The 25,619-nt window shown below is 42.0% G+C and overlaps 1 protein-coding gene across 3 annotated transcripts in view; it reads left to right on the top strand.

The window, feature by feature from the left end:
- CCDC88C (coiled-coil domain containing 88C) overlaps window positions 1-25,619 on the top strand; it is a 78,768-nt gene that overhangs the window by 16,905 nt on the left and 36,244 nt on the right. For all 3 annotated transcript variants that reach the window (XM_015865273.2, XM_015865274.2, XM_015865271.2), the window contains exons 4-10: window positions 13,677-13,746; window positions 19,416-19,474; window positions 21,052-21,135; window positions 22,414-22,554; window positions 23,293-23,477; window positions 24,057-24,138; window positions 24,528-24,686. In XM_015865273.2, the coding sequence (XP_015720759.1) occupies window positions 13,677-13,746; window positions 19,416-19,474; window positions 21,052-21,135; window positions 22,414-22,554; window positions 23,293-23,477; window positions 24,057-24,138; window positions 24,528-24,686 (780 nt within the window). The remainder of the gene's footprint in view (window positions 1-13,676; window positions 13,747-19,415; window positions 19,475-21,051; window positions 21,136-22,413; window positions 22,555-23,292; window positions 23,478-24,056; window positions 24,139-24,527; window positions 24,687-25,619) is intronic.

Here is a 25,619-nt window from a genome sequence, read left to right as displayed (position 1 = left end):
TTGTGGTTAACAGAACCAGGCTGACTAATGTGATTGAGACCTAAAATCATGTCTGCAGAGATGAGCTCGCTCTCTCTCTCTCTCTTTTTTTTTTTTTTTTTAAACATATTGTCTAAACAGTTATTAAATGGAAAAAACACCATTTTTTGAAAAAGAATTATCTTCCTGAAGGATGGAATAGGAGAGGGAAGAGTTGAACTGCTACCTCTCACCTTTTTAATGAGAAGTCATTAATTTTCCTTTGAGATTCAGAGCAAGTCTGTTCCAGTTCTCATCCCAAAGCATATGCTGTATGCCCTCAAGGGGGAAAGCAGTTAAGAATTACAAGGGGTATTATGCATAGTAGAAACAAGCAACCTGCTGAGGTAATAACCTGCTGTGTGCCCTTAAGTCTCTGTATGAATCAGGGCTTTAAAGTGGTGACTGAAATACGAGGAATATGTCATCTTGGAGATTAACAAGACGGCCTCACTGAAGAGATGAGAAACACTTATTTTCATGTTCTGTAATACTGATCTTCATGCAGGAAGATTCAGACTGGAGTAACCACTTAAACTTCAGTTTCAGTCCTTGAGATATGGCTCTTTTGAGACAGAACTGGATGCAGTTGTGCTGGGCATATTTGATAATCCTATAGTTCTGATAAAAAGTCTGATTTCCTGACTATTTACTGCCTGAAATTTCTCTAAGACTTCTGTGTAGCACAGTCCAGTAACCAGTCTTGCTTTTTTAAATATCTTGAGTGACTGTTCTCTTTAACCTTCTGTAGCTTTCTCTGGAGTGGATGGGTAGCAGTAGTGAAATATCTTGCCAGTTGTTTCAGCACTCTGTGGTACTGGAACATCTCCTGCTGTAAAGCAGTGTCTGACTCTTGTCCCTGGATTTCCTGTGGACTAGTTCAGGAGCAGCTTGGGAGCACGGTGATTCACTTGAAAGAACTGCTGTGAACCCATGGTCCATGCCTGTCTGGGCCTTGGGATTCAAACACTGTCTCTTCCACTAACCACTGGGCTGCTGCCTCCACGTAATTGTATGTGTGTGAACAGCGCATCTGATGAAGCATATGTATACACACATCAAAGTGTTTAAGCATTAGCTACAGATTTACTTAGTGTTAATTAAAGAATCTGTTAGTATTAAGAGTTCAGAATTTCAACTTTGTCTGCTAAATTTATTTCTTAAATAAAACCATGAGGTGTCTGAAGAGAAACTAAAGAGCTTACACATCTAGTTCTGTGTAACTGAGACATCTTTAATCTGCACTAAGGAGTGGTGTGTTTCAAAGCTTTGGAAAGCTCTTTGCATTGTGTGCATTCATAAAGAGGTGCTCATTAAAGATGCATTTTTAGTCACCACCTGTTACTTGCTTAATATGATGTGTGCTTTACTGCACTATTGTCTTTTTGTTGCTCTTTTCCAAAGTGCATTATTCATTGCTTTGAACTGTATGAGCAGGAATATATTCTGAACATCTGATTTCTGTCCTGACCATTCCCCAAGGAAAGACTAATGTCCGTGTTTATGACCAACAAGCCAAGCCTTTCATGTCATCTTTTTGTGAACATTTCATACCTTCTGCGTACCAAAGATGCAATTAGGGGACTTGCATCTGTGATGCTGCAAGGAGGCTGTGCTTGTGTGCAACAAAGGCCTCCTAAAGCATTTAATAAGACCTACTGTGGGGCAGTGCAAAGCTTTCTCCTGCTCCTTTGTCCCCCATGTACCCTGCTTTCACCCATGTGTGCCACCTGAGAGTAGGCATGTGTGGAGTGAAGTGTATGCTGACTTAGCTGCTGCTGGGTATGGTGGCCCTTGCTTCCTTTTCCTTTGCTGAAAAAGTAATGAAGAATTTCACAGATACCTCTTAGGAGTTTAGCATCCCTGGCCAGTGGAATTACAGCAGTGTAAACTGGGAAGTGCTAATATGTGGGGAGCTTGGTCTTTCTTTTAAAGAGAAATGCACAAAACCAATCCCCTCAGCTTCTTTTCAGAGCAGAACCTTTGTTTTAGTTAACCCTAAAGGACTCCAGTACTTGTCTGTCAATGCAGAGCAACAACTACTACATGGTTATACTCTTACATTGTGAAACCAGGGTGTTGTGTTAGAATAAAAAAACACCTTCTGAGCTGCTTGTTTGTTCTCCCCAGCTAATCCAAATCTCCAGAATAGAGGTAAAGCTGTGAATATGAGCTCAGTGAAACATGTATTGTAATATACACTTTCAGTCAGCCTGTACTAGCAGATATTTCCTCTCTAATGGACAAAGGAATGGGTAGATGGTCAAATGCCTTTTTCTTTCATTGTGGTGTGGATTTTGTTTAATGTGATCAGCAGGCAGGTTTCATTCGCATTCCTGCTCGCATACCCAAAACCTGCCATACAACCTGATGGCATCAGCAGTCTGCTCGCAGGAGCTTGAAACAGCAGGAGTTGTGCAGCTCGGAGCTGAAATGAGTTGGCAGCACCATTTGAAGAAGTTTGCTTAGTTCCTGCCTGCATTGTGCAGAGCTGGCTTCAAAAGGACTGCTGCCTGTATGTCATGAGAATGGTGTTCAGTCAGGAATTCACAAGGAATTGTGTATCTACTGATCTAAAGTGAAGCAAATGCACGTTTTGGTTTCATTTATGCCTGTTTTTGTAGTGCTGCTTAAAAATTGACAGTGGTGACTGGATGAATTCCGGGCAAATTCGGTATTTTTATTATTGTGTATTAATTTTCAGTAATAAATTTTGTAGACCCAGCAGATCTTGTGCATATTTACACTATCCATAGAGAGCTCTTACCCTGAGGGTCACAAGTTCAGATTTCAGTGCCTGATTGTAGAACCCTGTATTTACTATGCATCTTACCGCTGAGGAGATGGTGAATGGCTACTGCTTATGCTGAAGTTTAGAGGAATGGTGAATTGAGCTGGTGCTGCTAGGGTGCCAGGGTGTCTGGGTCTGTGTTCAGGTACCACTCTATAATTACTGGATTTTCTTTATGTTCATCAGACTGTAAGCGTCTGCTTTCTCCCTTTAAAACTAGCACCACCTGCATGTTTTCTGTGCACTGAGAAGTCAAGATACTAGTTTCTATGCCTGTCTCTGAAGTATTAACTCTTACTTTAGGTTGAAGAGTGCAAATCTTTTTACTGTGGCATTTCTTCTGGTGAGTGGCTGCATTAATTCCCATAGAGCTCCAATTTCTAAGCAGCCATTCATCACTCAACCAATTCATGATGCTCTCAGCAAAAAACAGGTTTGTCAAAGTAACTCAATGCCTTCGCTGAAGTGTATTTAAACAATGATGCAGAGCAATTTTATTAAGTTATGTGAAAAGCTGCTTGTAAGCCAGAACAAAAGAATCCTTACTCTACCACTTTACATAGTCAACATTTTGGAGTTCAAAATGGGCCCAGCGTTGCTCATTTCTCTGTTGTACCAGTGAATCTTTTTGCCAAAGAAGTTTTGTGCTTCACTCAGGTGAAGGGTGTAAACCTGCTCCGTGCTGATGAAATTCTGCTTGTGCTGCCGGTCTGAATTTAGCGCTCCTTAGAATTTCATCTGAGGCTGCCTCTAGAAGCTGGGCTTCCCAAGGAGCTTCAGCACACTGTGAATACTGCTGAGTTCAGATCTGCTGCAATATAAACTTCAGTGTAATCTGTGCCTTAATTTTCCAGTAACTCTTACAGTATAATATAACCATAGTGTGCTCAAAGGTAGATGTTCTTGCTCTCCACAGCCTGGGGCTGAGTCACTCTTGCCTCTGAAGCATTCTTTCAGGGGCTTACCTCCTTTTTCTTTCCCAAGCAGAGGCCAGCCCATCAGGCCTGCATTTCTGTTGTTTGTGGTCTTGCATTTGCCCTCAACCAGTCACTTGATCCATCATCTTGTGTTTCTGTTGATTAAGAGTAAACCTGAGCTCTGCTGATTTAAATAAGGGCTCCACATGTGAGGGAGCTTGGGAATTGCCTGGAAACACGCATGCATGCCACCTTGATGTGGCTTTAGGGGAGTCTGAAGATTAAGAAGGGCAATTGAAAAATGGCTCTGTAATACAAAAGGGCTTTGGCAGCACACATAGAATATTGATATGCTCTGTTCTGCGTTTTCTGTTTGTACCTTGTGCTGTGTTTAGGAGTTATTTGTTTTTTGAAGTGTTTTGATTGTGTTTCAGCTTTGTCTCAGTAAGTCTTGAAAGCCCTGTTTCCTTTCCATTATAGAAGCTGTTGTATGAGCCTGTTTTTTCAGGGAAATCCTAACATTGCAGCTTGAGAGGAAATCGTGTTTTGTTGATATGGAAGACTCAGTAGTCAGCAACCTTAAGACTGGCCTAGTGGGAGCAGTCTTAAGCATTCCCTGGATGTTAATATCAACATAGAGGCACTGCTTCCTGCTGCCTCTATGACAGATGGCAGAAAGACTGTACCTTCTAAGATGTGTCCACACCCTTTGCATTTTCTCATGATATCAAGGGTACTCACAGAGCATTGCATGCATTGGGTCGGTGTGCCAAATTAGGTCAGTAACAAGAAGTTACTGGTAAGTCAAAAGTGAGGTGAGAAATTAAGGCATAGGAGCTACTTTGTTTTTCTTCATCAGAAACAATTTCTGTTTAGCACAACCCGAGCCCTGTGCTAGTTCTGCTGTGAAAGAGCCCCTCATTGGAGGTCTGGTGGGGGAGTAAAAAGAGCAGAGCTCTGCAGAGCCAAGTAATGATAACTGTTAGGAGTTATCTGCCCAATTTGCAGTAGATTGTGCAGATTGTATTAGCTGGGGCTAATCAGTTTCTTCAGATACCTAAAGAGCACTGTTAAGGACTGGCAAGACTTCTCTTGAGGGTGTTAGCAGCATGCATACGCATGTGTGTATGAATGCACAGGCTGGATTACCACTAGTAAGTGAACTTAGCCTGCTGGCCCTACACAAGGATGCTTTGAGCACTGGCTCCATCCTCTTCTGCATGTTGGTGGGTGAGACTGAGTTACAGACCACTGGCTTGCAGCTGGACATACATGTACAGCCACACTTGACAGGTTAATGTGTTAGTGTAATTCTGTCCTTGTGATGTGCCAGGGCTAAGCCCAGTCAGAAGCAGCTTGTGTCTGCACAGGCAGAATATGCATTATTTCCTTATACTGGAAAGCTTAGGAAGTGTGATTTTTAACATGCAGTATTCAGCTTTGGTAAGGCAGCTGGTCTGGGATTATTCTAGGTCTTTTTTATAGTTTTTAATGCAATCGCATGAAAAATCTTGATGTTAATCTATTTTTGTTTTATTTGTTTTTGTTATTGTTGAATTCCTGAAGAAGCAGGGTGGTCTGGTTTTGTGATCAGCTCAGTGTGTTTGTGGAAGCAGTTGTCTGTTTTACCATAGATTTCCCTTTGAAATTGCATTCAAACTACTTCACACATCCTTTGCATCTCAGTTTTTTTTTTGCAGCTGCTGAAATTCTTTCTGCCACATTTTGCTTGTCTGGGAAACTGAGATTTCACATTCTTCAGAGCAGACTTTCTTTCTCTGATCTGTTCGTGTTTGGCTTCACAACAGGTGACTTTCATATCCATGAGGACCTGTATGACTAGAATGACAAATAACCAGATGACCTGTAAGGGTCCCTTCCAACTCAAGTGATCCATGATTCTCTGAAGTTGTGGCAGCTGCTGAAGGTGACTTTCACCTTTCTCTTATTCTTTTAATTAGCTACTTTTTTTTCCTTGAGTCACAACATCCCCTCGTTCCGCAGCTGCACAGTTCTTAGTTGTTCTGTGACATTAACTGTTGCTTCAGTTGTGGAATTGCTGTGGCTTAGTGAGTTTTTGATGTTAATTTCTAATGTTTTTCTGTCTTGTGCATATGTGAAATAGGGCTTTGAAGGTGACTTAATTTTGTGTGGAAGGTGAATGGCTGAATGTTCTCTGCTGATGGCACAGCCAGGCCACTGCAGTGCAGGCCTAGCCCGGCTCTTGCTGAAATGCAGCTTACTGGCAAGAAACTGAATAGCCTGTGCACACGAGTGTGTATTTGTTCCTCATAGGTAGCTCTTCCCTCCAAAGGGGACATGATGGCCCTAGACTTGCTGTTGAGCACAGAAGATCCAGAAGGGGTGTGAGGAGGGGCCCAGAGCTCCTCTTGGAGCAGGGTTCCCTTGTCTTCACTCTGCCATTTTCTGTTTTGTTTGCTGCTGTCTTTGGTGGTGGAGCCAGCAATTGACCCAGTAGACGTGAGAATATTTTCTTTCACAGAGTGCTCCGGTTACACTGTGCAAGCCACGCATGAAATTGATGTGCCTTTTCACCTCTACAGTGTGGGAGGATACTGAATATAAACTCTTCTGTGTTAAAACAATGGTGCAGTGATCAGCTGCTGATTCGGAGTTTTTGGTGCTTTTTCTCATATTGCAGAGCTGAAGGTGTACTACAGATCTGTAGCTCCGACCCTCTAAGTGAACCCCAAACTTGCAATATGCTTGTCTCAAGTTAATCAGTTTTGGTTTTCTTTGTGAAGTAGAAATGCTATTAAGAGATTCGGTGTGTTTTATGTGAGCTAGTGTCACGTGCCCACTTAGGTGTTTGACGTGTCCCTTCCTTGTAAACACACTGAAAAATTCAGGACTTAGAAATATCTGCCATAAGTGGTAGAAATGGCATTGCATCAAACTTTCACAGCAGTCCTTCCGGCTGATGTTTCTTGATGACATGCTCCATTTTAGTATTGTAATTTTTTTCATTCCATTCAACGAAGAAAGTGTAGCAGAGCTTATCCTCAAGAGCTCTGCATGGCTAACTTAATTTACTATCAGGCTTCAGTGTTAAAAGTGGTGAAAAAGACTTGCTCAGTTTTGGATTTAAATGTAAGCACTTTAGGCTTCATTGTCCCAGCAAAATATGTTTGGACTGTGCTTGGGGAAACTGCTTTCCTTTTGATATAAGTCACTGTGCTTGGTGTGCTGAATTTCAGAGAATTCAGAAATGCTTCAAGTCTGTTCTGATGGTCTGCAATGTTTCTTTATGACTTGTGTTCGGCCAAATTATTATGGCCCTTGGAGACCACCACAGATTAGCTGGAAGCGTGTTGAACAGATGGGTTGCATTTTAGCTGGTTATATTAGTAATGTCAAGTGACAGGCTTTGAACACAACACATTCTTTATTCCCTGTTACTGCATAAACCACCCCAGGACAACTTGAGGGTGGAATAAAATACACGTTGGAAGTAATTTGTCTGAACACCATTATGAACATCTGAACCCACTTGCACATGATTTGGAGAGAGTAGTTGAGGATAAATCAATAAGCTTTTCATTTTCCTCAAGGAGGGAAATTAGAAGTGCTGCTGGTAATAGAAACCGGGGGACGCAGTGTGTTGCAATTGAATTTTCTCTGCTCAAATCAATAATGCTGCTAGGCACAATTGCTGTACTGAAATGAGTGATTTAGTTTGGGGTCAGTCGGACCAGACTGGGAATTCTGATAGGTAGCTGCTCAAAGTTTTGCTTTGTGTTTTATTTTTGTACTGAGTTTGATTTAAGAAAATACTGTGTGGGGATGGAGGGGGGGAGGGCAGCTTCCTTGTTGTTGATTCCAGTAGACCCATAGAAAAACTAGATGCATCCTGAAATATTTTTTTTGCATCAAGTAGCTTTATTTAAGTATATTCAGAACTTTTTTGTTGTTGTTATTGCATACATCCCATAACAAAAGTGCACCATGAACAGTTTGATCTTGAAGCAGATGTTTTTATCATGGCTCACCTTACTCTCTGATGTATGGACTGATTTTGTTCTATGTCACTCTGGTGTGAGTGATGTAACCAGTTAATAACCGGTGAGAGTGCACAATGGATCACGTTATAACTGTGGAATTTCATTTTCTCCCTACCTTGCTTGTTACTGTTTTCTCATTGGCCTGTTGCCTTTGCAGGTATGTGATGAGCTGTCTGTGCTGGTAGAGCTTGCAGTGCTGGAGGTCTTACTCTGTGCCGGGATCTCTGCAGTACCCTAATACAAGTACCAAAACCTGACCCACAACAGTCCTTGATCTCAAGAATTGGGTGGATGATTGTTTTTGTTTTGTTGTTTTTTCTTAAATAGAACTTGGTCTCATTCCTCTGTTCAGTATATTTCTATCATTTGGTTAGCCAGCCACCTGCACCCCACACATGCTGGGGAGGGTTCAGACTAGGTCTAATTCCATCACATCCCCTCCCACTGAGATCCCAGCCCATGACTGTCAGAACTGATTACTTTCAGCAGATGTGGCAACAGTTATTTTAGCAGCTTTTGGATTTCCACTTGAAGGATCTTTAGATCCTGCTTTGTAGTTTGCTGTTTTTCAGGGGGAAAAAAAATCACCTCTTTTAAAACAGGTGATCCTCTAGTCTGTCACCTCATGAATCCAATTGTCGCAGAGATGAGCAAGGCTTGTAATCAAATTTTGTAGTGTATGTCACATGTTGGCAGAGAAACAGTGAGTACTGAGTCACTCGGTGTGGTCAGGTGTGCTCGCATGGCAAGGAGTGCGTGGAGGATGTCTCAGTAAAAGATCTGCTTGTGTTTCGCTTCCTTGTCATCACCCTGCAACAACTTGTTTCATCTCGTCCCATCTTTTGTGGGATCCTGGCGTACAGTTTACAGAACCTTGTTGTAAATGGTTTTCCTCACGCCATCGATAACTTCTCGGATGACTGCAGCAAAATAATGTTTGTATGCATCAGTTGCTAAACATTCCTCTTTTCTTAACTTCCTTGTTGTAAGCTGCAAAGTAGCTTGCTTTCTTTATTACAGAAATACAAAGCTGGAAACCCCACAGGTCTGAATTTGTTCCTTAAAATAGATTTTAATGTTAAAATATACTTGTTTGCTCGAGTGCAAAAAGAAAAAGAAAAAGAAAACCTTGAGTTCAGCCATCCCCAACTTGGAGTATGCTGTGCAGGAGGCACCACACCAGCCACGTTCCCACTAGTGCCTTAACTTACCTGCCTTGCTTCCACCAGGCTTTGAGTGGGCAATGGGGAGTTCATCCATGTGTGTAGGGTCCTGCTTGGGGTGGTGCTTGGGAGAGCAGATTAGTACTGAGGGTGCTGGAGAAGAATGTTGACAACACTGCATAGATAGGACTCTACTGAGCTTTTCCTCTCAGGGGCCTGAGTTCAGTGGCACTGCAAGCTTCTGGCCAGGTAATGTTCAGTCTTAGTGGTATAAATAAAGCTGATGATGGTTTTTCCTCATAGGCATTTTCAAGCAGGAGAGCACCATTTGGCCCCCAGTCAGCTGGGCAATTAGCATTTTATAGCCAAGCAATATACTTAAATGGAATGGCTTGGCTTGAGCATTGAATTACAATGGCCAGTCGACTGCTGTTCTTCCTACATAATTTATTTGCTACTCCTTTCTTGTTCAGAATTCAAGTAGAGGTTAATTTAATTCCACAGGAGAAGCCAGTAGTTGCTTCACATTAACACTGTGCTGTGGTGCAGGGGGAAGTGTTTGTGTAAAGCTTGTTTGCCTGGTCCCAGAGCTGTGGGAAGGACAGTTTCATATACTCCTATCCTGGCAGTATGTTCTTTGCTGGAGCCATTGGCACGCTCTTGTTAGCATTTAAAAATCCAGCCAAGATGGATACCTCAAGACTGTGTTATTCCATGCTGTTAGACACAGGTTTTAAAGGAGCAAATGTGTACTGAAGCATGTGTAGTATGGGCCCAGGAGGCTTTGTTCCTACAGAAATACAAGGGGCCCATTTACCCTGTTACGTGTAAACAAAGTGTTAATATATGACCATGGTGATTTGAGTGCAAGAGCCTCCACTGCATCTCCTCTGATGACCCAGGGCAGTCAGCAAACAGCAAACATCCTGCGTGTGTGATCTTAGAAAGATAAAAAGCGCAAGTAAAACATGCCCCAGCACTCCAGAAACAAATTGGGAGCTCTCAGTGCAGCAACCACATTCCCTCTGTCTGTGTTTGTTCATGCTCTTATAAGCCTGAGGGCTTAACTCGGTGCTGAGGATTTTATCCTCAATCTCGTATGTGTCTTAATTTTTTCCTAAAGCCTTTGACTGATGGAATTAGTGTAGGGGAATTTTGGCTTTATTATTCTGTTGTGGTTTTTTTTTTTTTTCTTTAAGCTCCCTTCTGTTTTTTGTTTTTTTTTTTTTTGTTTTATTTTGGTTTTTTTTGTCTGTTTTAAAGTGACTGTGAATGTGCAGCCCTTGGTATGCACTGGCATAGATGCCAGAAGGCTACTACTGAGAGCACTACGTTTATTTATGTTTAACCTCATGACTTTTAGGTAGATTGAAAGTATCTTTGAATCCTTGTGGTGCCCGCCTGGAGTGGCCAGCTGCTCTCAGCAGAGCTGTGCCCCAGGCAATGTTCATGTGTTGCTCAGAGCTGCACGTTGTCTCCAGCTTTGCACCTCTTGTAGGCAGGCGCAGCTGGGAGCAAACATTGAACAGGCACCTCCACCTCTGCCAGGGAGGCATTCCCCCTAGGATGGAGTCATGTACTGGTGTGTGCGGGAACCTTCATGGGTTTTATCTGCTGGGTTTGAGGATCTGGCTCAAGTGATGTGAAACTTGGCTGCCGGTGCTTGTATTTTGTGATGGTAAGCAGTGACCTAACCAGAGGCATCCGCTCTTGCAGCCACCACTGCTGACAAAGGAGCTGAGGTCTTGGACAAGTTTCAAGATCAAAATATCCTCTTTGGAAGAGGAGAAATGCAGGCCACCTACAGGAGCTGCACTGAGGCCCTGCAGAGATCTGTTCTAAATGAGATTCCTTAAATAAGACTGCTGTTATCAATCTTTTGTCATGGAAATCTCATTAGCAGCAGTACAAATAAAATAAATAAAACTAAAAAAGCACTGTGGGAGAGCTGATGCTGACATGCAGTCAGTATCCAAACTGATCATGGAGTTGGTTCATGGCCTTAGTGTGAAACTGGCAACTCAAACCCTGATTGTTTTAATAATTAGGGAAATGGTTACCATGTGTTATTGCTGTATGTTTTACTGTTTTAATCAAGCTTTACTTGTGCTGTAAAAACATTTAAGTGGTCTCTCCAAGGAAAAATTAGGATTCTTGCTTCTGCAGTTGCTCCCTGGAGTACTGTGGGATTTTGTGGGCAACTGGAAGCGTTTGAAAGCCTCTCTCTGCTTTACGGCAGCCCCTGCCTGCCCTTAGCCATGCATCCACCTAAGAGAGAGCAAACATGCATCATCCCTGCCTCTGTTTAATGCCTCAGCTCTGCTGCGTTCCTTGTGGAGCTGCATCCATTATGTAGCGCAGTGCTGCTTGCCCTAGGGGGATGTCAGGTTTTTATCTCCTATTTATTTTGCTCTCTGGACTCAAGCTGGGTGCCCAGGTTAACCCAGTGGTCTGTGTAGGAGCTTATGCTCCACCTGTAGGCTCATTTCAGGTGTGAGGTTAGTTCTGAACTGTTACGGGTGTTAGAGTTTTGGTGTCTTGACTCCTCTTACAATCCACTGAATAGTATCACTGAACACAAATATGTGCAACACACACAGGTGTAGGTATTTCGAACAATAGTTATATGCATGTATATGTATGTTATATGTATATGTTATAGTGTATTTTAGGAATAAACAGGCCAAAGTACCACCTCTTACAATTGGAACTTTTCAGTCTGAGCCATGCAATCACTGCTCAGCTCCAGATCCTATCCCTGTGCTCTCAGTGGCTTCAGGCCTGGCCAGCCATGGAGTTTGGGCTCTTGCGGGTGTGTGCTCATGGCTGTGCTGGGTGGTGCATGCACTGTGTGGAGGGGGCATGGGAATAGTACAGCAGAAAGGTTGGCTGTGGTGCCTTTTGTGGCTCTGGGTAAGTAGCTGGCGAGCTGATGATTACACAAAGACAACGCGAATTCTTAATGCATTCCTGCCTCAGTGCCACTCCATGCACCGGGTGACTGGAAACAAAATTCTTCTTTTTTTTTGCCATGGAAATCACTGGTTAAAGCCCAATACTTTGGCATATGCAAATTTTGAATTTGTTTAAAGTCTCAGTGCCACACTATTGTCATAGCAGACACTGCAGTCCAGCCGTGTGCTGTTAAAAGCAATACGGTTTGCAGCTGTTTTGCTAACAGGTGCAAACAAACTTTTGTTTAGTATGTCTGAAGTGCACAAACTATAAAGTACATTTGGCCAGTGACTCAGCAAATGCCTGGTCTGCATTAGCCAAACTTTCTGTTGCATTAAGATCTGTGGAGCCTGCATTCTTAACAGCACCAAAAACCCATCAGCTGTGCCATGAAGTATTTCTGCTTTATCCAGACAGTTACTACTTAGGAGTGTGTTCTGAGCATGGGTTGGAGGGGAAGAAATGAAATATGTGATGTCTCAGTATTTTTCTATTCCGTATCCACTGTGATTGCTTATCAGGTGCTGCAGGCTCGGTGGGATATTTCCTCTTACAATCGGGTTTAATTTTTCCTCCTATGGTAACTCTGAAAGCAGTGGAATAACAATCCAGTAACTTGGAGAGGAAGTGTTTTAGTGAATAGCTGATTGTTTTAGGAAATGTGTGACTGCCCTCCATGCCCGACTACAGTGTTTTTTCCTCTGGTGCTGAATGCTCCACCAGAATTAAAGCGTGAGCCCTTCCCATGGCCGCAGGGCAGCCTGGGGCGTGGAGACAAGCGGGGAAGGGGCACCTGCCAAACACTGGGTAGAGCCTTAAGCGGAACCTTTGTTTCCTGAATCCCAGCACAGCACTTTCATCACACAGCCGCTTTCCTCCCCAGCTTTTCACGGGAAACAAATACTTGCAGGCATAATGTTTTGTTCACATCACCACAAATGAGCATTAGTTGCTGCGGGATGAAGCTTGGAACTGTATTCCTGCACGCTGTATGTTACAGAAAATGACTTGAGTGCATGGCCGAACACATTACCATTCAGAGTCCTCTCTGCAGGATATTTGTCCACCTCTGGACATTTGCCTGCCCTGGGGCTTGTAGCATTTCCTCAGTAAAGCCTGTCTGTCATTTCAGAGTAGCTTCAGGCAGCTGATGTTAAAGTGCTTCTGACCAAACAATACATCTCCCTGCCCTGGTCTCCCCCACAAGAGAAAAAAGGGCATTTAGTTCACAATGTAATTAAACAAATCTATTTTTCTTTCTGTTAAAAACAATGCGAACAAATCTGGAACTTGCACTGCTTTGAGAAAATAGATTTCAAGCTGTCTGTTCAATAGCTTTTCCCTCATGCCCAGCTGTAGAATTTCAGGCCTATGGAATGATAGGTCCAATTATTTGAATTACACAGACTTTACAGGCTGGCTTTGGTGCCTTTGATGAACCCACTGCATGTGTACACACTGGAACACAGCAGCAGCTGTATGTCAAACATCAAATGAATGCAGGTCATGCCTGGGGTAAAGTAAAGGCATGACGGGAGGGTGTGCCTGGCCTGGCAGTTATTTTGGTTAGTACTGCGGGACCCTTAAGCTTCTTTATTGGCAATTGTTCAAAGAGATGATCAGTGTGTATTAGCTGTGCAACCTGATGCCATCTTCAAATAGTGATTTGTCTCTCAAGTGGGGCTTCCTCTTGTGACCTCTGAACTAGTAGGATGTTAAAGGCTTTGTAATCGATGGAGCTTTGTATTCTTTGTGGCATGATTGATTTGGATTCCTTCACACTGACCTTTGCTTGTTGTCTTTTGTTTAGGAGGTCCTCCAGCAGCTGATTGTAATGAATTTACCAAATGTTTTAATGATTGGCAAAGATCCTCTTTCTGGTGAGTAGATTGTTGGATTCTTTCTCGCCCTGTGCTGTATGAATGTATTATTTACCTAAATATATACTTAAAATACCTGATATGTCTTACTATCATACATATATAGATTTGTATTTGCTCTTGCCAAAGCCAGAGCAGCTGCTTGCTTGAAAATCGTGTCCCTTACCTTGTTACTGCAAGTGATGGAGAACAGTCTGCTCTGTGAAAGTTGTTTTTCCTCCTCGTTTTCTGTCCTGTGTTCCTGTATAATCAGTTCAGCTGTGACAATTTGTGCATGCAGAGAAGTTTTGCAAAGGTGCCCTGAAGTGTGAAGTGGAAATGAAGTGTAGGAAATAAAATACATAAGGATGGGGACAAGGGCATCTGTCAAAAGAGAGATAGCGCATCAAAAGTGATTGGAAGCTAATGAGCTAATGTCCACAGTCTCCTGTTTTTGGTGGGACAAAATGACAGACCTTCAGAGCAAAATTAGTTTGACTTCTCTTTGGAACTGTATTTCTGAAGTAAGAGGTTTTGTTGTTGTAGTTAATTTACTTTTTTAATGTGCCAATTCTGCTGTAGCACCATGCTGGTGCCAAGGATGGTGAATTTATCTTTTTTTACCAAAGAAGGAAAACATAATGAGCCCTGTCTGTAGTGATGGAGTGGTAACCAGAATCTCCAGAACAAACGAATAGCAAAAACCTTGGCAGAAGTTTTCATTTTGTTGGTCTTGGCAGCCGTAGCGTATGTACATACACAAAGGGGTTATATCAGAAAAGAATATTCATTTATTGATACTGTGTTACAGACACCCATAGCCTTGACAATTCTACAGTAAAATCAAGCTTGAGGGTAAGGCATCCTCTTCTTCAACAGACACAGTAAAGTCTGTAGTGCTGGTCTTAATTCTTCTGTACACGCTAACCTTATGGCTGAAGAAGAAAAGAAACTTAAGAGCTATTGCTGTCTTCAGTCATATGGACAGTGGGCAAAGCCTGACAAAGATATCTGTGCCAACAAGGCGAGCTCTCTGCTGGCCATGTCAATGGGAAAGGCAGACTGGCTTCTTGTTGTGGCTGTTGCTGAGTGACAGCTGGTAGGAGGCTCATAATGCAGTAACTGAAGCATTGGTTTCTGGGGAAGCTGCACACTTGAAAGCTGTCATGTGTTTATGTGTAGCTTCCCACTATTTCCTTGGTGCTTGCCAGTACCTTAGGTCAGTCTTTGAAGAAATCAGCTGATAGGACTTATGGGAAGGATATTTTCAAGCTTCTCTTAAGCACAAACAGACATCTGTTCCACTTTAAGTCAATCAATAATATGAGAGAAGATAAAGAAGGTGAGAATGCGACAACTAGATGGCTGAAAATAATGGGATATATGCATACAAAAAACATGAAGTTGTTTGGCTATATTTAGTACTGCTTTTGAGAACCAGTTGGAGCTTTTTGAGGACAGAATCTAACGTAGGATATGCTGAAGAAACAAACAAGTAGGGGAGGTTTCAGAACTGGGGACCTGGCTAAAAGCTGATGGGAAGCCTGAAAAGGGGCAGCAGAGAGGAAAGTTGTTAGAAGTTGCTGCAACCAATAGAAGGGAAATCACAAAAAAAGCTGAGTGCAGCTCAGGTGAATGATGGACAGGTGGCTGCTGGATTGATACCTGTGTTGCTGAGTGTTTTCCAGAGAAGAATGAGAAGAAGGCAGTGACACATGAGAGGAAAGGAAAGTGAAATGAGATATTCTCTGTCAGTGGGAGAGCTAAAGGAGGGTTACAGATTGAATAAAGACATGAGGACAAAGCAGCCATCAGCATGGGAAATGGTGCTTTTGGCATGAATACAGAGAAGCCCCAGGGAAAGCTGACAGAGGAGTGAGGAGGCTGGGCGTGACAGCAGTATGGGGAGAAGAGATGAGGCAGACATTAATTATTGGAGGCAGGTGTTTGAAAATGGCAGTAGTAGAGGAGTAACCTCTCAGTCAGTGGCCCAGACCAGGACAGAGACTGGGAGGGAGGATGAGAGTTCTGGAGGGGGCATCTGCAGAGGCAGCACCGGACTAAGGGCTGTGGGGGCTCCCAGGCAGGGCTGGAGGCTGACGTGCAGGTGGTCAGAAAGGGAGGGTGGATCTTGGAGGCAGTGGTCACATCCCACTTCTTGTTGTCTGTCCCCTGTCGATAAGGTATCTGAGTGAAGGACTCCCCCTCCCTGAACCAGAGGAAGAGAAATTGATCCCGTGATTGCATTCCTGGAATAAATAATGTGTTGCTATGTGCTGCTTGAGCTGGGAAAGTTCCTACTGACTGTATTAACTCCATAGGTCCCAAGCCAGACATCTGTTAGATCCTTCTGTATGATTCGCTCTGTAACAAATGCAGTGACTTCTTCCTTGAAACAAGTCCTTGTAATTTTTTTCAGAGTTGTTCTACAGCACAATTTGCAGATTGTACTTTGTCCTTCTAAAATGCAGCCAAATGTGGTGTTATGTATTTTAAATGATACACCGAGCAGCTTTGAAGCTGAGAGTGGTGTTCTTGCTGTTTAGCTCCCATTTGGCACTGAACCTTTGGGGCTAGTGAGGGCTTCTACAAGCTGCACATGGAACAAAAGCCCGTTGAGAATACAGAGCTACTACTAAAAGTGCTGTAGGAGTTGAGCTTTTTCATAGAGTACGGTACAAGTCTTCTGGATTCAGGAACTTCATGAGCTTTCACATCCTCTAAATCATTTTGTTCCAGGCCACGGCAGGCTTATCTTCTTTGGTTTATTTGGCCACAAGTGTAACAGTTGCAAAAATAGTATGTGAGAAGATGATGTCCTTGATTGTTTTCTAGAATACAAGGAACTGAAAAGAAACCTGAAAGTTTACTTAAAGGGTTTAGAAAGCTGACGTTATTAGCCTCTCTTCACTGCACTATGCAGTGGTCAGCTACTGCCATTAAAACTTGGCCTGTTTTTGTCTTCCTCCAGGGGTTTTCTTAGTCTTTTCAGTAAATTCTGCTACTGCATCACCAGTCCTCGGTGTTCAGTATGAAAATCATCAGTATTTGTCATCAGTCATAATTCCTTAGGGGCTGGAGAAGAGGGGACTTGAAGTTTTCTCAGAACAAGTCTGGAAAGGTCTGGTGTGTCTTTTGTGTTAGGCCTGTTTCTGTCTCTTCACAACAAACAAACAAAAACTTTGCTATTTAGACTCCCTTTTCAGTTTACATGGAAAGTTTATGAATGAGTGAGACCCGGATCCCTGCTGGTAAATATCTATAGAAACAGTTTCTCATTAAAATCCTAAAAGATGCATGCTCTCACTGGGGTCCTTTTTCGCGTCTAGTTTCCTTCCTCGTTTTGTTTCATAATCCACCAGAGACACTGAGGTTCATAAAATATAAAGTTAATAACAAAACACAACCTCAGCAGTGTAAATTTAGAAGGTCAGGCTTTTCTCATTCAGGATGTAGCTACAGCTGGGAAAAACAGCACCAGTGTGCTCACCACTTCCCAGCCTCTCCACAGCCTCACTGCATGCTGCCTGTGGCACTGCACAAACCAGCATTCCTTCTCTTCTGCTGGAGGAAAATTAAAGCAAAAAAAGTATGTAGAGAAGCTGCACAAGCTCAAAATCCCCCATACTTGAGCTCACTCTATCGTATGTCTTTTCCTCCTACTCCCTCTCTTATATTTGTAAGTCTCCTGTACCATTCCTGTACCTCCATCCTCCCCTTTTGTTGTGCCCCCTAATCCCTTTGCCGCCTTCTCCCTGGCCTGTGCCATCTGTCTTGTCTCCTGTGAGCCAGGACAGATCCTGACCCGCAGGTGGTGGTTGGGATTCCCCCTCCCAGCCGACCCGCTGTGTGAGCAGATGGTCTGTGCACATCCCCCAGGTGCTGGCTCCCTCACAGGCACAAATACATGGCCTGAGAGCAGCTGCCCTGGAATTCTCAACAAGGTGCAAATGTCCCAGTTTTTTTACTAGCACCTTTCTGTTTAAGTGCTAATTTGAATCCAGTCCATCTGCTTCATCTTGTGGCTACCTGTTTGCCAAGAGCCCTGTCCCAGACCTTAGTGCTCACGTCCCAAGTTGTAAGGAGGGTATTCTTGGTAAGCTCAGCTAATAAGGCTGCCAAATGTTAGCTTTGAAGCAGGAGCAGTTTAATAAACTTGTTATTACCTTAAATCTTTTGATTTCTTGCTGCTATCTATAACTCTGGTTAAGTCTTCCCTCCCTAAGCTGTGCACCCCCTGGGTTGTCCTGCCTGTGAGAGAGCTCAGGCGTCTCCTTGGGCTAGTAGTGCCCATGCAGGAACTGCTCACATTGCAGCAGAGCTTTTGTTGGTGTTCAGTGGTTTGTTTTTTTTGTGCTGGTGGCTACACTGAATGTTGTGTTATTAAGAATTGTACAGAACCAGCAGGTTTTCACAGGCTGAAATGTTGTTACTATGTTAAATGGTGAGTTTTCCGAAGGGAGCTAGGCATGCTGCTAGATAGGAGGGGAGATTGTATGCTTTTCAAAAGCAGCTTTTAAATGTTCTACAGGAAAATAAATGATACCATATTTACAAGGTAAAGCGAGAACTAGCATGTTTTAATTACGTCTGTCTCTGCAACGTCATGGTGATAAATAATGTAGGACTTGAATTCAAAGAATTCCAGCATTGATTTGTGTGCTGATAATTTGTGTAGATGCCTTGAAACATTTTAAGAAGTGGTATTCATAAAAACTGCTGAAAAATTGGTTATCAATCTGAAGACTGGTGAGGGTGTTTCGTTTTCAGAAGGGAAGCAGCAAGCAGGCTATTTCACAAGCTGCCTCCGTGCCACATGGTGAGGTTCCTGGGCTGCCAGCAGCCCACCGTGATGTAGGTCAGTGTGCCTCTGTGGGGCTGCACATGGGCATTGTTCCAGCTCCTGGCTTGCTCTGCACAGCCCTCTGACCCACTGCCCGGTCAGCCCTATGGTGCGTTGCTGGAGGGATGTGGTGATCAGCCTTGCTCTGTGACAGGAGCAGTGGAACGCTCAAGTGTGGCAGGATATGAGGTGGGAATGTTTATCATACGGTTGTGTGTTGGGAAGCAGTTGCATAGGGATGGGAGTAGTGTACAAGGCCTGTTTCTTTCCTTCTCCCCCAGTGCGAATGCTGAAACAGCACTTGGTGTTACCCCTCCTAGCACATGGGGTTTGCCCCTCACAGAGTGAACAGAGGAAGAACTAGCTGCTAATGCATCTCTCTGCTAAAGAGACTGTTCACACAGGATGGCATTAGGTTTTGGGAAGGCTGAGCAGCAACTACTTTACGGGTGCAGAATTTAGGGCAAGTTTGTCCTGTGAGCATAACCATCCTTTGATCCTATTCAGGGTGTGTCTTGCTTTATTCTTGTTTTCCACTCTTGGTAATCACAAAATGAGGGACAAGCACTGAGAAAAAAGAAAAAAAAAACATCTACTTCATTAGTCAGAAGAAAACCTCAGAAAATGTAGGTGAGGAAGATGATCTTTCTGGATTTTGAGTTTTAAATAGTCTATAAGAACTGTATTATTACATGGAAAGTGTGGAAACAATACACTGGATATGTATATGAACAGGCTCTTGTTCAAAGGAGAGTATTCCTGTTTTGAGGAGGGTGTTTTGGAGATGATAACTCAGAGGTACCTATTTTATGTTACACACGTACTAATATCATTTTTTCCTCTGTAGGTAAAAGTATGGAAGAAATTAAGAAGCTGCTGTTGTTGGTTCTGGGATGTGCTGTGCAGGTGAACCACATTAAAGGCTTGACAAATATTTTTTATGAATCTGCTGTTATTTCTGGACTGAGAAAATCCAATCATTGCTACATGAACAAATGTCTAGGTCAGGATAGCTTGGAAAGTAAATCTGTGAAAATAGATGAATGAAATGGTTGTAGGAGGGAAGGCAGCACAGGGAAAGGAGAAACACTGTGTGCCACAATTTGTTTCCAGTACTTAAATCAGCCATAGAATACGTGCTCTTGTAACAGAGTGCAAGAAGCAGGTTTGGGTAGTGCGCTTGGTATCTAGATTGTTGTTGGTTTATGTCTTGTGCACTACTACAGATGTATTTTGTATATTTGATACAAAGCAAGTAAAATAAGCAAAGTCTAAACATTTGTTTAATGAAGACTGATTTTATTTGTGTTATCATTTGATTAAATATGTGTGGAAAATCCAAAAAGAATAGCTACATTCTATATTCATGTGTTTGTTAAAATAAGTGGACAGGCAGTGTATATGGGAAACTCCCCAGAAATAAATGACAGTTACCAGATAATGCACTCAGTGTTCTGCCCACCAGACATCCATGATGGTAAACAATAGGGGTGTTGCAGGCTGGCCTTTGCTTATAATTGACCTTGTTTGTAGGTCTCTAATGTTTTTGTCATGCCTTAGGACACTTACTCTGCTCAGCTATGTCAAGTCAATTATGTCAGGGTAATGCTGTCTTCGTGTGGCTGCTCTGAACTTTATCTCTGAGCTGCATTGCAACACAAAGAATAAAGGTCTGAGTTGGCAAGCTGTTGTTTATCCTCAGTACCCATTTACAGGGCTGAGGCCCTTCCCAGTGAAATGAATGGTAAGACTCAGAAGGAGACCCCACAGTAAATGGCAGAAAAGGCAGTTTAAAGAAACCCTAAGTATTTAACTTCTCTTTTGTATTCCTGTAACGACTGTGCATTACAGTATTAGTGTACAGTTGTTGGTATATTGATAACAGATGTCTGACTCCTCAAAAACCTTTAGTAAAAGATTTACTAAAACCTGTTTGTCTGAATTGTCACTCATTTTTATCTAGAATGTTTTCCATCCCTATTTTTTATCTAAAGCACATGTTGATTTTGTTCAACAAGCAAAGTTAGTCATTGATGTGAAAGTTGTATCTAAGGAGATGCATATTATATCATTGCCAAAGCCACACATAATGCAGACAGAGAAGCAGATAGGTTAGATGATGTAATGTAAATGTAGGTCTTGTACCCACCTGGTTTATGTTTGTGTGACTCCATTAGTGAAGCTGTGATTATTTCCTCTGGCTGTTGCCCCACTTGTTTTTAAAGAACAAACCCTGCCACTTATCTTAGCCTTGCTTGCAGGGGCACTAAAAGACTTAAATAATTTACAGCATAATTCAGTTCTTGCTCCATGTGGAGGAGTGAAGTGCTATACTAACTAGCATAATAAAGGTATAAATCTTGAACATTTTATTGTTAGCAATGTAGTGATACATATATGCGCGTGTGTGTGTGTATATATATATATTGTATGAAAAATGCTGTAGTAAGTTTTAGGAGTTTCACTATTTTTTTTTTTAACAGTGCGAAAGAAAAGAAGAGTTTATTGAAAGAATAAAACAGCTGGATATTGAAACCCAAGCTGCCATTGTGTCACACATTCAGGAGGTAGGCCTCTCATTGTTTGCTGTTTTGACTTTCTGTACTTTTCTTGACTCAGTCTGTGAGCATTTTCAAATTTGGTACTTCAGATTTCATAGTATATCATAAACTTGAGAGGAAGAAATGATTTTTCTCTGAATATGTGCTTGTAAAATGGTAGACATTTTTTTTATAACACCTCTGTGTTAGAAAGTTGCAGTGGCAACTTGCTTGCTGCTTTGAGAATGTATGGATGATGATGTTGTAAGGATATGTGTGTAAAACAGTTCAAAAAGTGTGTATGGATTAGGAGCGGAAGACCCCTTTGCTGTAATGACGTAGACACGCTCCCTTAGTCCTGTGGCAGGTGAGTCATAGGCTCCCCAGCAGTGCACTTTGGTCACTGGGTTCCTAATTCTGTCTTGAAAGTTGTTCTCTGCAGTTGAAATCAGATGTGTACTTTGTTTTTAAAGAGAAGTGTGATCCAATGACAAGAATCTTCTTGGACTTCTAAAGTTTCTATAAAAGGAAGGACTACATGTGACTGTTAGGAACCAGCTTGCTTTGGAGATCCAAAGAGAAGCCCAGAGCAAATACCCTCTGTTGAACGTGCCTCACTGGGAAAAGGGGCATTGGGTGAGGCCTGGTGTCCGCAAGTGCAAAAAGCATGGTGCACTGAGATTTAAGGAACCAGTTGTGGAAGTCTAAGACAGGATCTTCTTCAGTAACATGTGGAGGGGAGGGGAAAAAAAATATGAATCAAGCACTTCAGAATCAGAAATATTATTTAAATGAGCTTGAGAATCTTTTCACTTGCACGATGCTTCTGCTATATCAGAATCAGAGTAAATAAGTCTGGGTAGGGTATCAGTGAAAAGAAGCACTGCCAGCAAGAGCCAGAGAGATTTCTAATGAAGTCAGATCCTTTCAGCTTTATTAGCTCAGATTGCAAATTCTTTGAAAATAGGGCTTATGAGTCTTAGCAGTTCCTTCTAATTCCTGTAGTGATCACTTCATTGCTTAAGACAATTTCTAACATATCATCAACAGCATTGTGCTTGCACATATCCAATCATTTAAAAAATCATCAGCAGTAATAATTTTTAAAAAATCTAAATACCAGAAATGGCTGAGTAGTGTTACAGTTCAGCTACTCAGTGACTGTTAATTTCTACATGCTTTAGGTGAGGCATGATATGTTTCTTAGCACATCAGTAGAAGAAGCTAGAGGATACAGCAGATGCAGCAAACACATTTAAGAGTCAGCCGGTGGAAAGTCTTTTTTTTTCTTCCCCTTGTTCCCAGGTGACTCACAACCAGGAGAATGTCTTCGACTTGCAGTGGCTGGAGCTCCCAGACATGGCCCCGGAAGAACTGGAGTCTCTCTCCAGGAATATGGTGTTCCACCTCAAGAGGCTCATTGATGAGAGGGATGAGTGCACGGAGGTACAGTGACTTCTCTCCCATGTAGTGCTCACGTGGAGCACTAGTTAAAAAGCTCTTATATTTTGTTCCCTGAGTTTCTGTTTCTTCTGTGCCTTCCTTCTATACATCAGAAAACCTGTAAAAAGACTTTGTCTTTCCCATTCTCACATAAACATTGAAGTGTGATGAAATGATTGGTAAGAGAAGTGCATACAGTGAATATACCAAAATATTTGCAGTTGTGACTTTGTCTTGATTTTTGTCTCTGCATGTCTGCTTAGCTCTTTATTTTAAGAGTGATTGCTTGCCTGACTCTCCAGTGATATTTACCATGGTGGGTTCCAGTGTCTGCTTTTTTCCCTGTGTCAAACCAGGCCTTTCTATTGCTGACTAATCAGTTCGTCTCACTTCAGATCTCTGCAGGAGGCTTCTCCACTTCTTTTTATCTGTTCATTTTCTGTCATGCATTTCACTTTGTGATTGTGTTAGTTAAACCTGTTAATAGTTACAGTTTATATGAGTTCTAAAAAAAAACCAAAAACTGGCTGCTTTGAGCACTGGAAGGGAAATGTTTTGATGGTCTGAGCGCGGTGGAGATTGTTCTCCTTTGTCTGAACTTTCCACCTTACTATCAGTTGAATTCTGTAGGATAACAACTTAATAATTTTCTACATTTATACATCATTTTTAGATGTTTCAAAACCAGTGTGTAATTATTACTACTTATCTTGTGACTCTGTGCTTTTTCTGTATTTCCAGGTGATTGTAGATCTCACACAAGAGAGGGACTATCTACAGTCTCAGCAACCACCAAATACTCTGAAGGCATCAAGTCCAGATTCTTCTCCAAACCCAGCCAACCCACTTTCTAATGAGGACAAGCAGCACCTTGCAGTTGAGCTGGCAGACACGAAGGCTAAACTGAGAAGGATTCGGCAGGAGCTGTGAGTCACCAGTGACTTGTGCTTCTAGGCAGACTGTGTATTAAGTCTTCTGTATCCTGAAAGTGCAGTTGCCTGTCAGCTTCAGCATATTGACTTTCATGAGGGCTCTCATGAAATCATGTCATTCACATGACACATACAGATAAAGATTATCTGTAGTAGTAGGAAGCTAGAATGAATGATCCATCATCCTTTTTTTTTTTTAAATTTATCTTTAAACACAGAGTGATAGCTGCTTTTTCTTTTCATCTGTCATCTCTTTCTTCCTCTCTTTAAAGTGCCAGTAGTTATTGGTGGGAAGTCCAGAGCTAGCTACAGTGGTGGCAGTGCCAATGAGTTTTTAAACACAGATAATACAAAAGAAATGAAGTTACAATTTCACAACTGTGATATATGTGATTTCACAAGAAAATACACTTTACTTTATGAACTTATCATGCCATGAAGGAAACTCCATTTTCAGAATATGCTGGAGGGCTTCTGTTTGCTATTCTGGATTCTCAGCAGGGTTCATGTATTCAGTATGGTTTCAGAAAAAAAAAAATCTTTCTTTTTAAGTTCTTTCTAATCCTTTTTCAGGGAAGAGAAATCCGAGCAGCTTGTGGATTGTAAACATGAAGTTGAGCAGCTCACCCTAGAGCTGCAAAAAATAAAACAAGAGGTAAGGTGGGCTCATTTCACTGGAAATAACTCCTTTATTCTAAAGCTAAAAATACCAGTCTGTATTTTTAATGAAGAATTCAAGCTGTTGGACAGTTATGAGTGTGGCATACTGCACTTTCTGCTTAACCGGTGAGAATGTTCAGCTTGCAAATAGTCTAGTAATGCCTGAAGCTTATGCAATGTCAGGCATTGCAAATGTGAGTCCTGCAAAGCTGTTATACCTCTTAATCTTGTAGAAAATTTACTGGTTAGTAGGTGTATCGTCTTACTCTTGCACTGGGAAGAATGTAATTTGCCTACTCTTAAGAAAAAGAAAGTCTTAAAGGGTATGCTTTCAATGTGTTTTTAACTTAGATTTTTCCCCCTGACTATCCACTTATCTCTTAGAATATCCACCTGGCCTCAGATGCTCGTTCTGCCCGAGCATACAGAGATGAGCTGGACTCCCTGAGAGAAAAGGCAAATCGCGTGGAGAGACTTGAGATGGAACTTGTTCGATGCAAAGAGAAACTTCATGATGTGGATTTTTACAAAGCTCGCATGGAGGCAAGTGAAAATGAAGTGCTGAGTAATCCTTAATGTTTGGCTTTTGTTGTATTACCAGTTCGTGTGTCATTTGTCATTGAGCTGACTGTAGCAAAACATGAGAGCAACTGGAAACTCTTTAACACGCCTTTTTGCAACTCTTGCATGCAGTAGAAAGAGAAAATCTGGATCTGTCTTATTGCCTTGAATAGGGCATGTCAATGAGAAACGCATACCTTTGTTCCCATAATAATTAGTTATTCATCTTAGTTACCTGCAGCTATGCCCATCCTGCAGTTGAATTTCATGTTGAAAGGGACGTTGAAGATCATCTAGACAAATAGATCGTTCACAGCATTGCTGACTCTAAATTGAGGTCAGGTTGCTCTTATTTTCTTTCCTTTCAGCGCTCTGAGCTTTTGTTACCTAAACTCTCAATCAGACATCTATGTAATATGTCTGCCAATGTCAAATAAAGATCTAGACTTACTAAACACACTGAAGTTCTGTAACGACCACCTCGCAATGGTTAAGTAAAATCCTGATTCTGAGATACAGGAGCAGTGTTGAAGCTCTCATTTGCTAGGATGAGAACATGTGGTATTTCAGCTTGATATACCTTACTTCTTAAGCAGTTGGTTTTTTGTGTGTTTGTTTTTGGCAAAAGTTGTTGCTGCCACAGAGGCTGAGCTTTTCTAATGTGTGATGGGATTGAACAGCTGTCTGCAAGCTGTTCTTTTCTTTAGAATAGCCAGAATGTTTCACATTCTTAGCACCACTTTCCATTATTGATCAAACCTTGGCACAACCATTAAGTGGCAGATTTGTACAGTGGTAGAATTAGTCAAACTCCATTGGTTTCATGCTGATACATTCAGGGGATTCCACAAGGCATTCTTCTGTCTTTTTTTGTCATCATGGAGTAACATAGAGGCTGTTCATAGCAGTCAGTAT

The sequence above is a fragment of the Coturnix japonica genome, chromosome 5 (genome assembly GCF_001577835.2).
Source record: "Coturnix japonica isolate 7356 chromosome 5, Coturnix japonica 2.1, whole genome shotgun sequence".
In the NCBI taxonomy this organism is placed as follows: domain Eukaryota; kingdom Metazoa; phylum Chordata; class Aves; order Galliformes; family Phasianidae; genus Coturnix; species Coturnix japonica.
The sequence above is the reverse complement of the archived record's forward strand: the minus strand, read 5'-3'. Positions and strand labels throughout refer to the sequence as shown.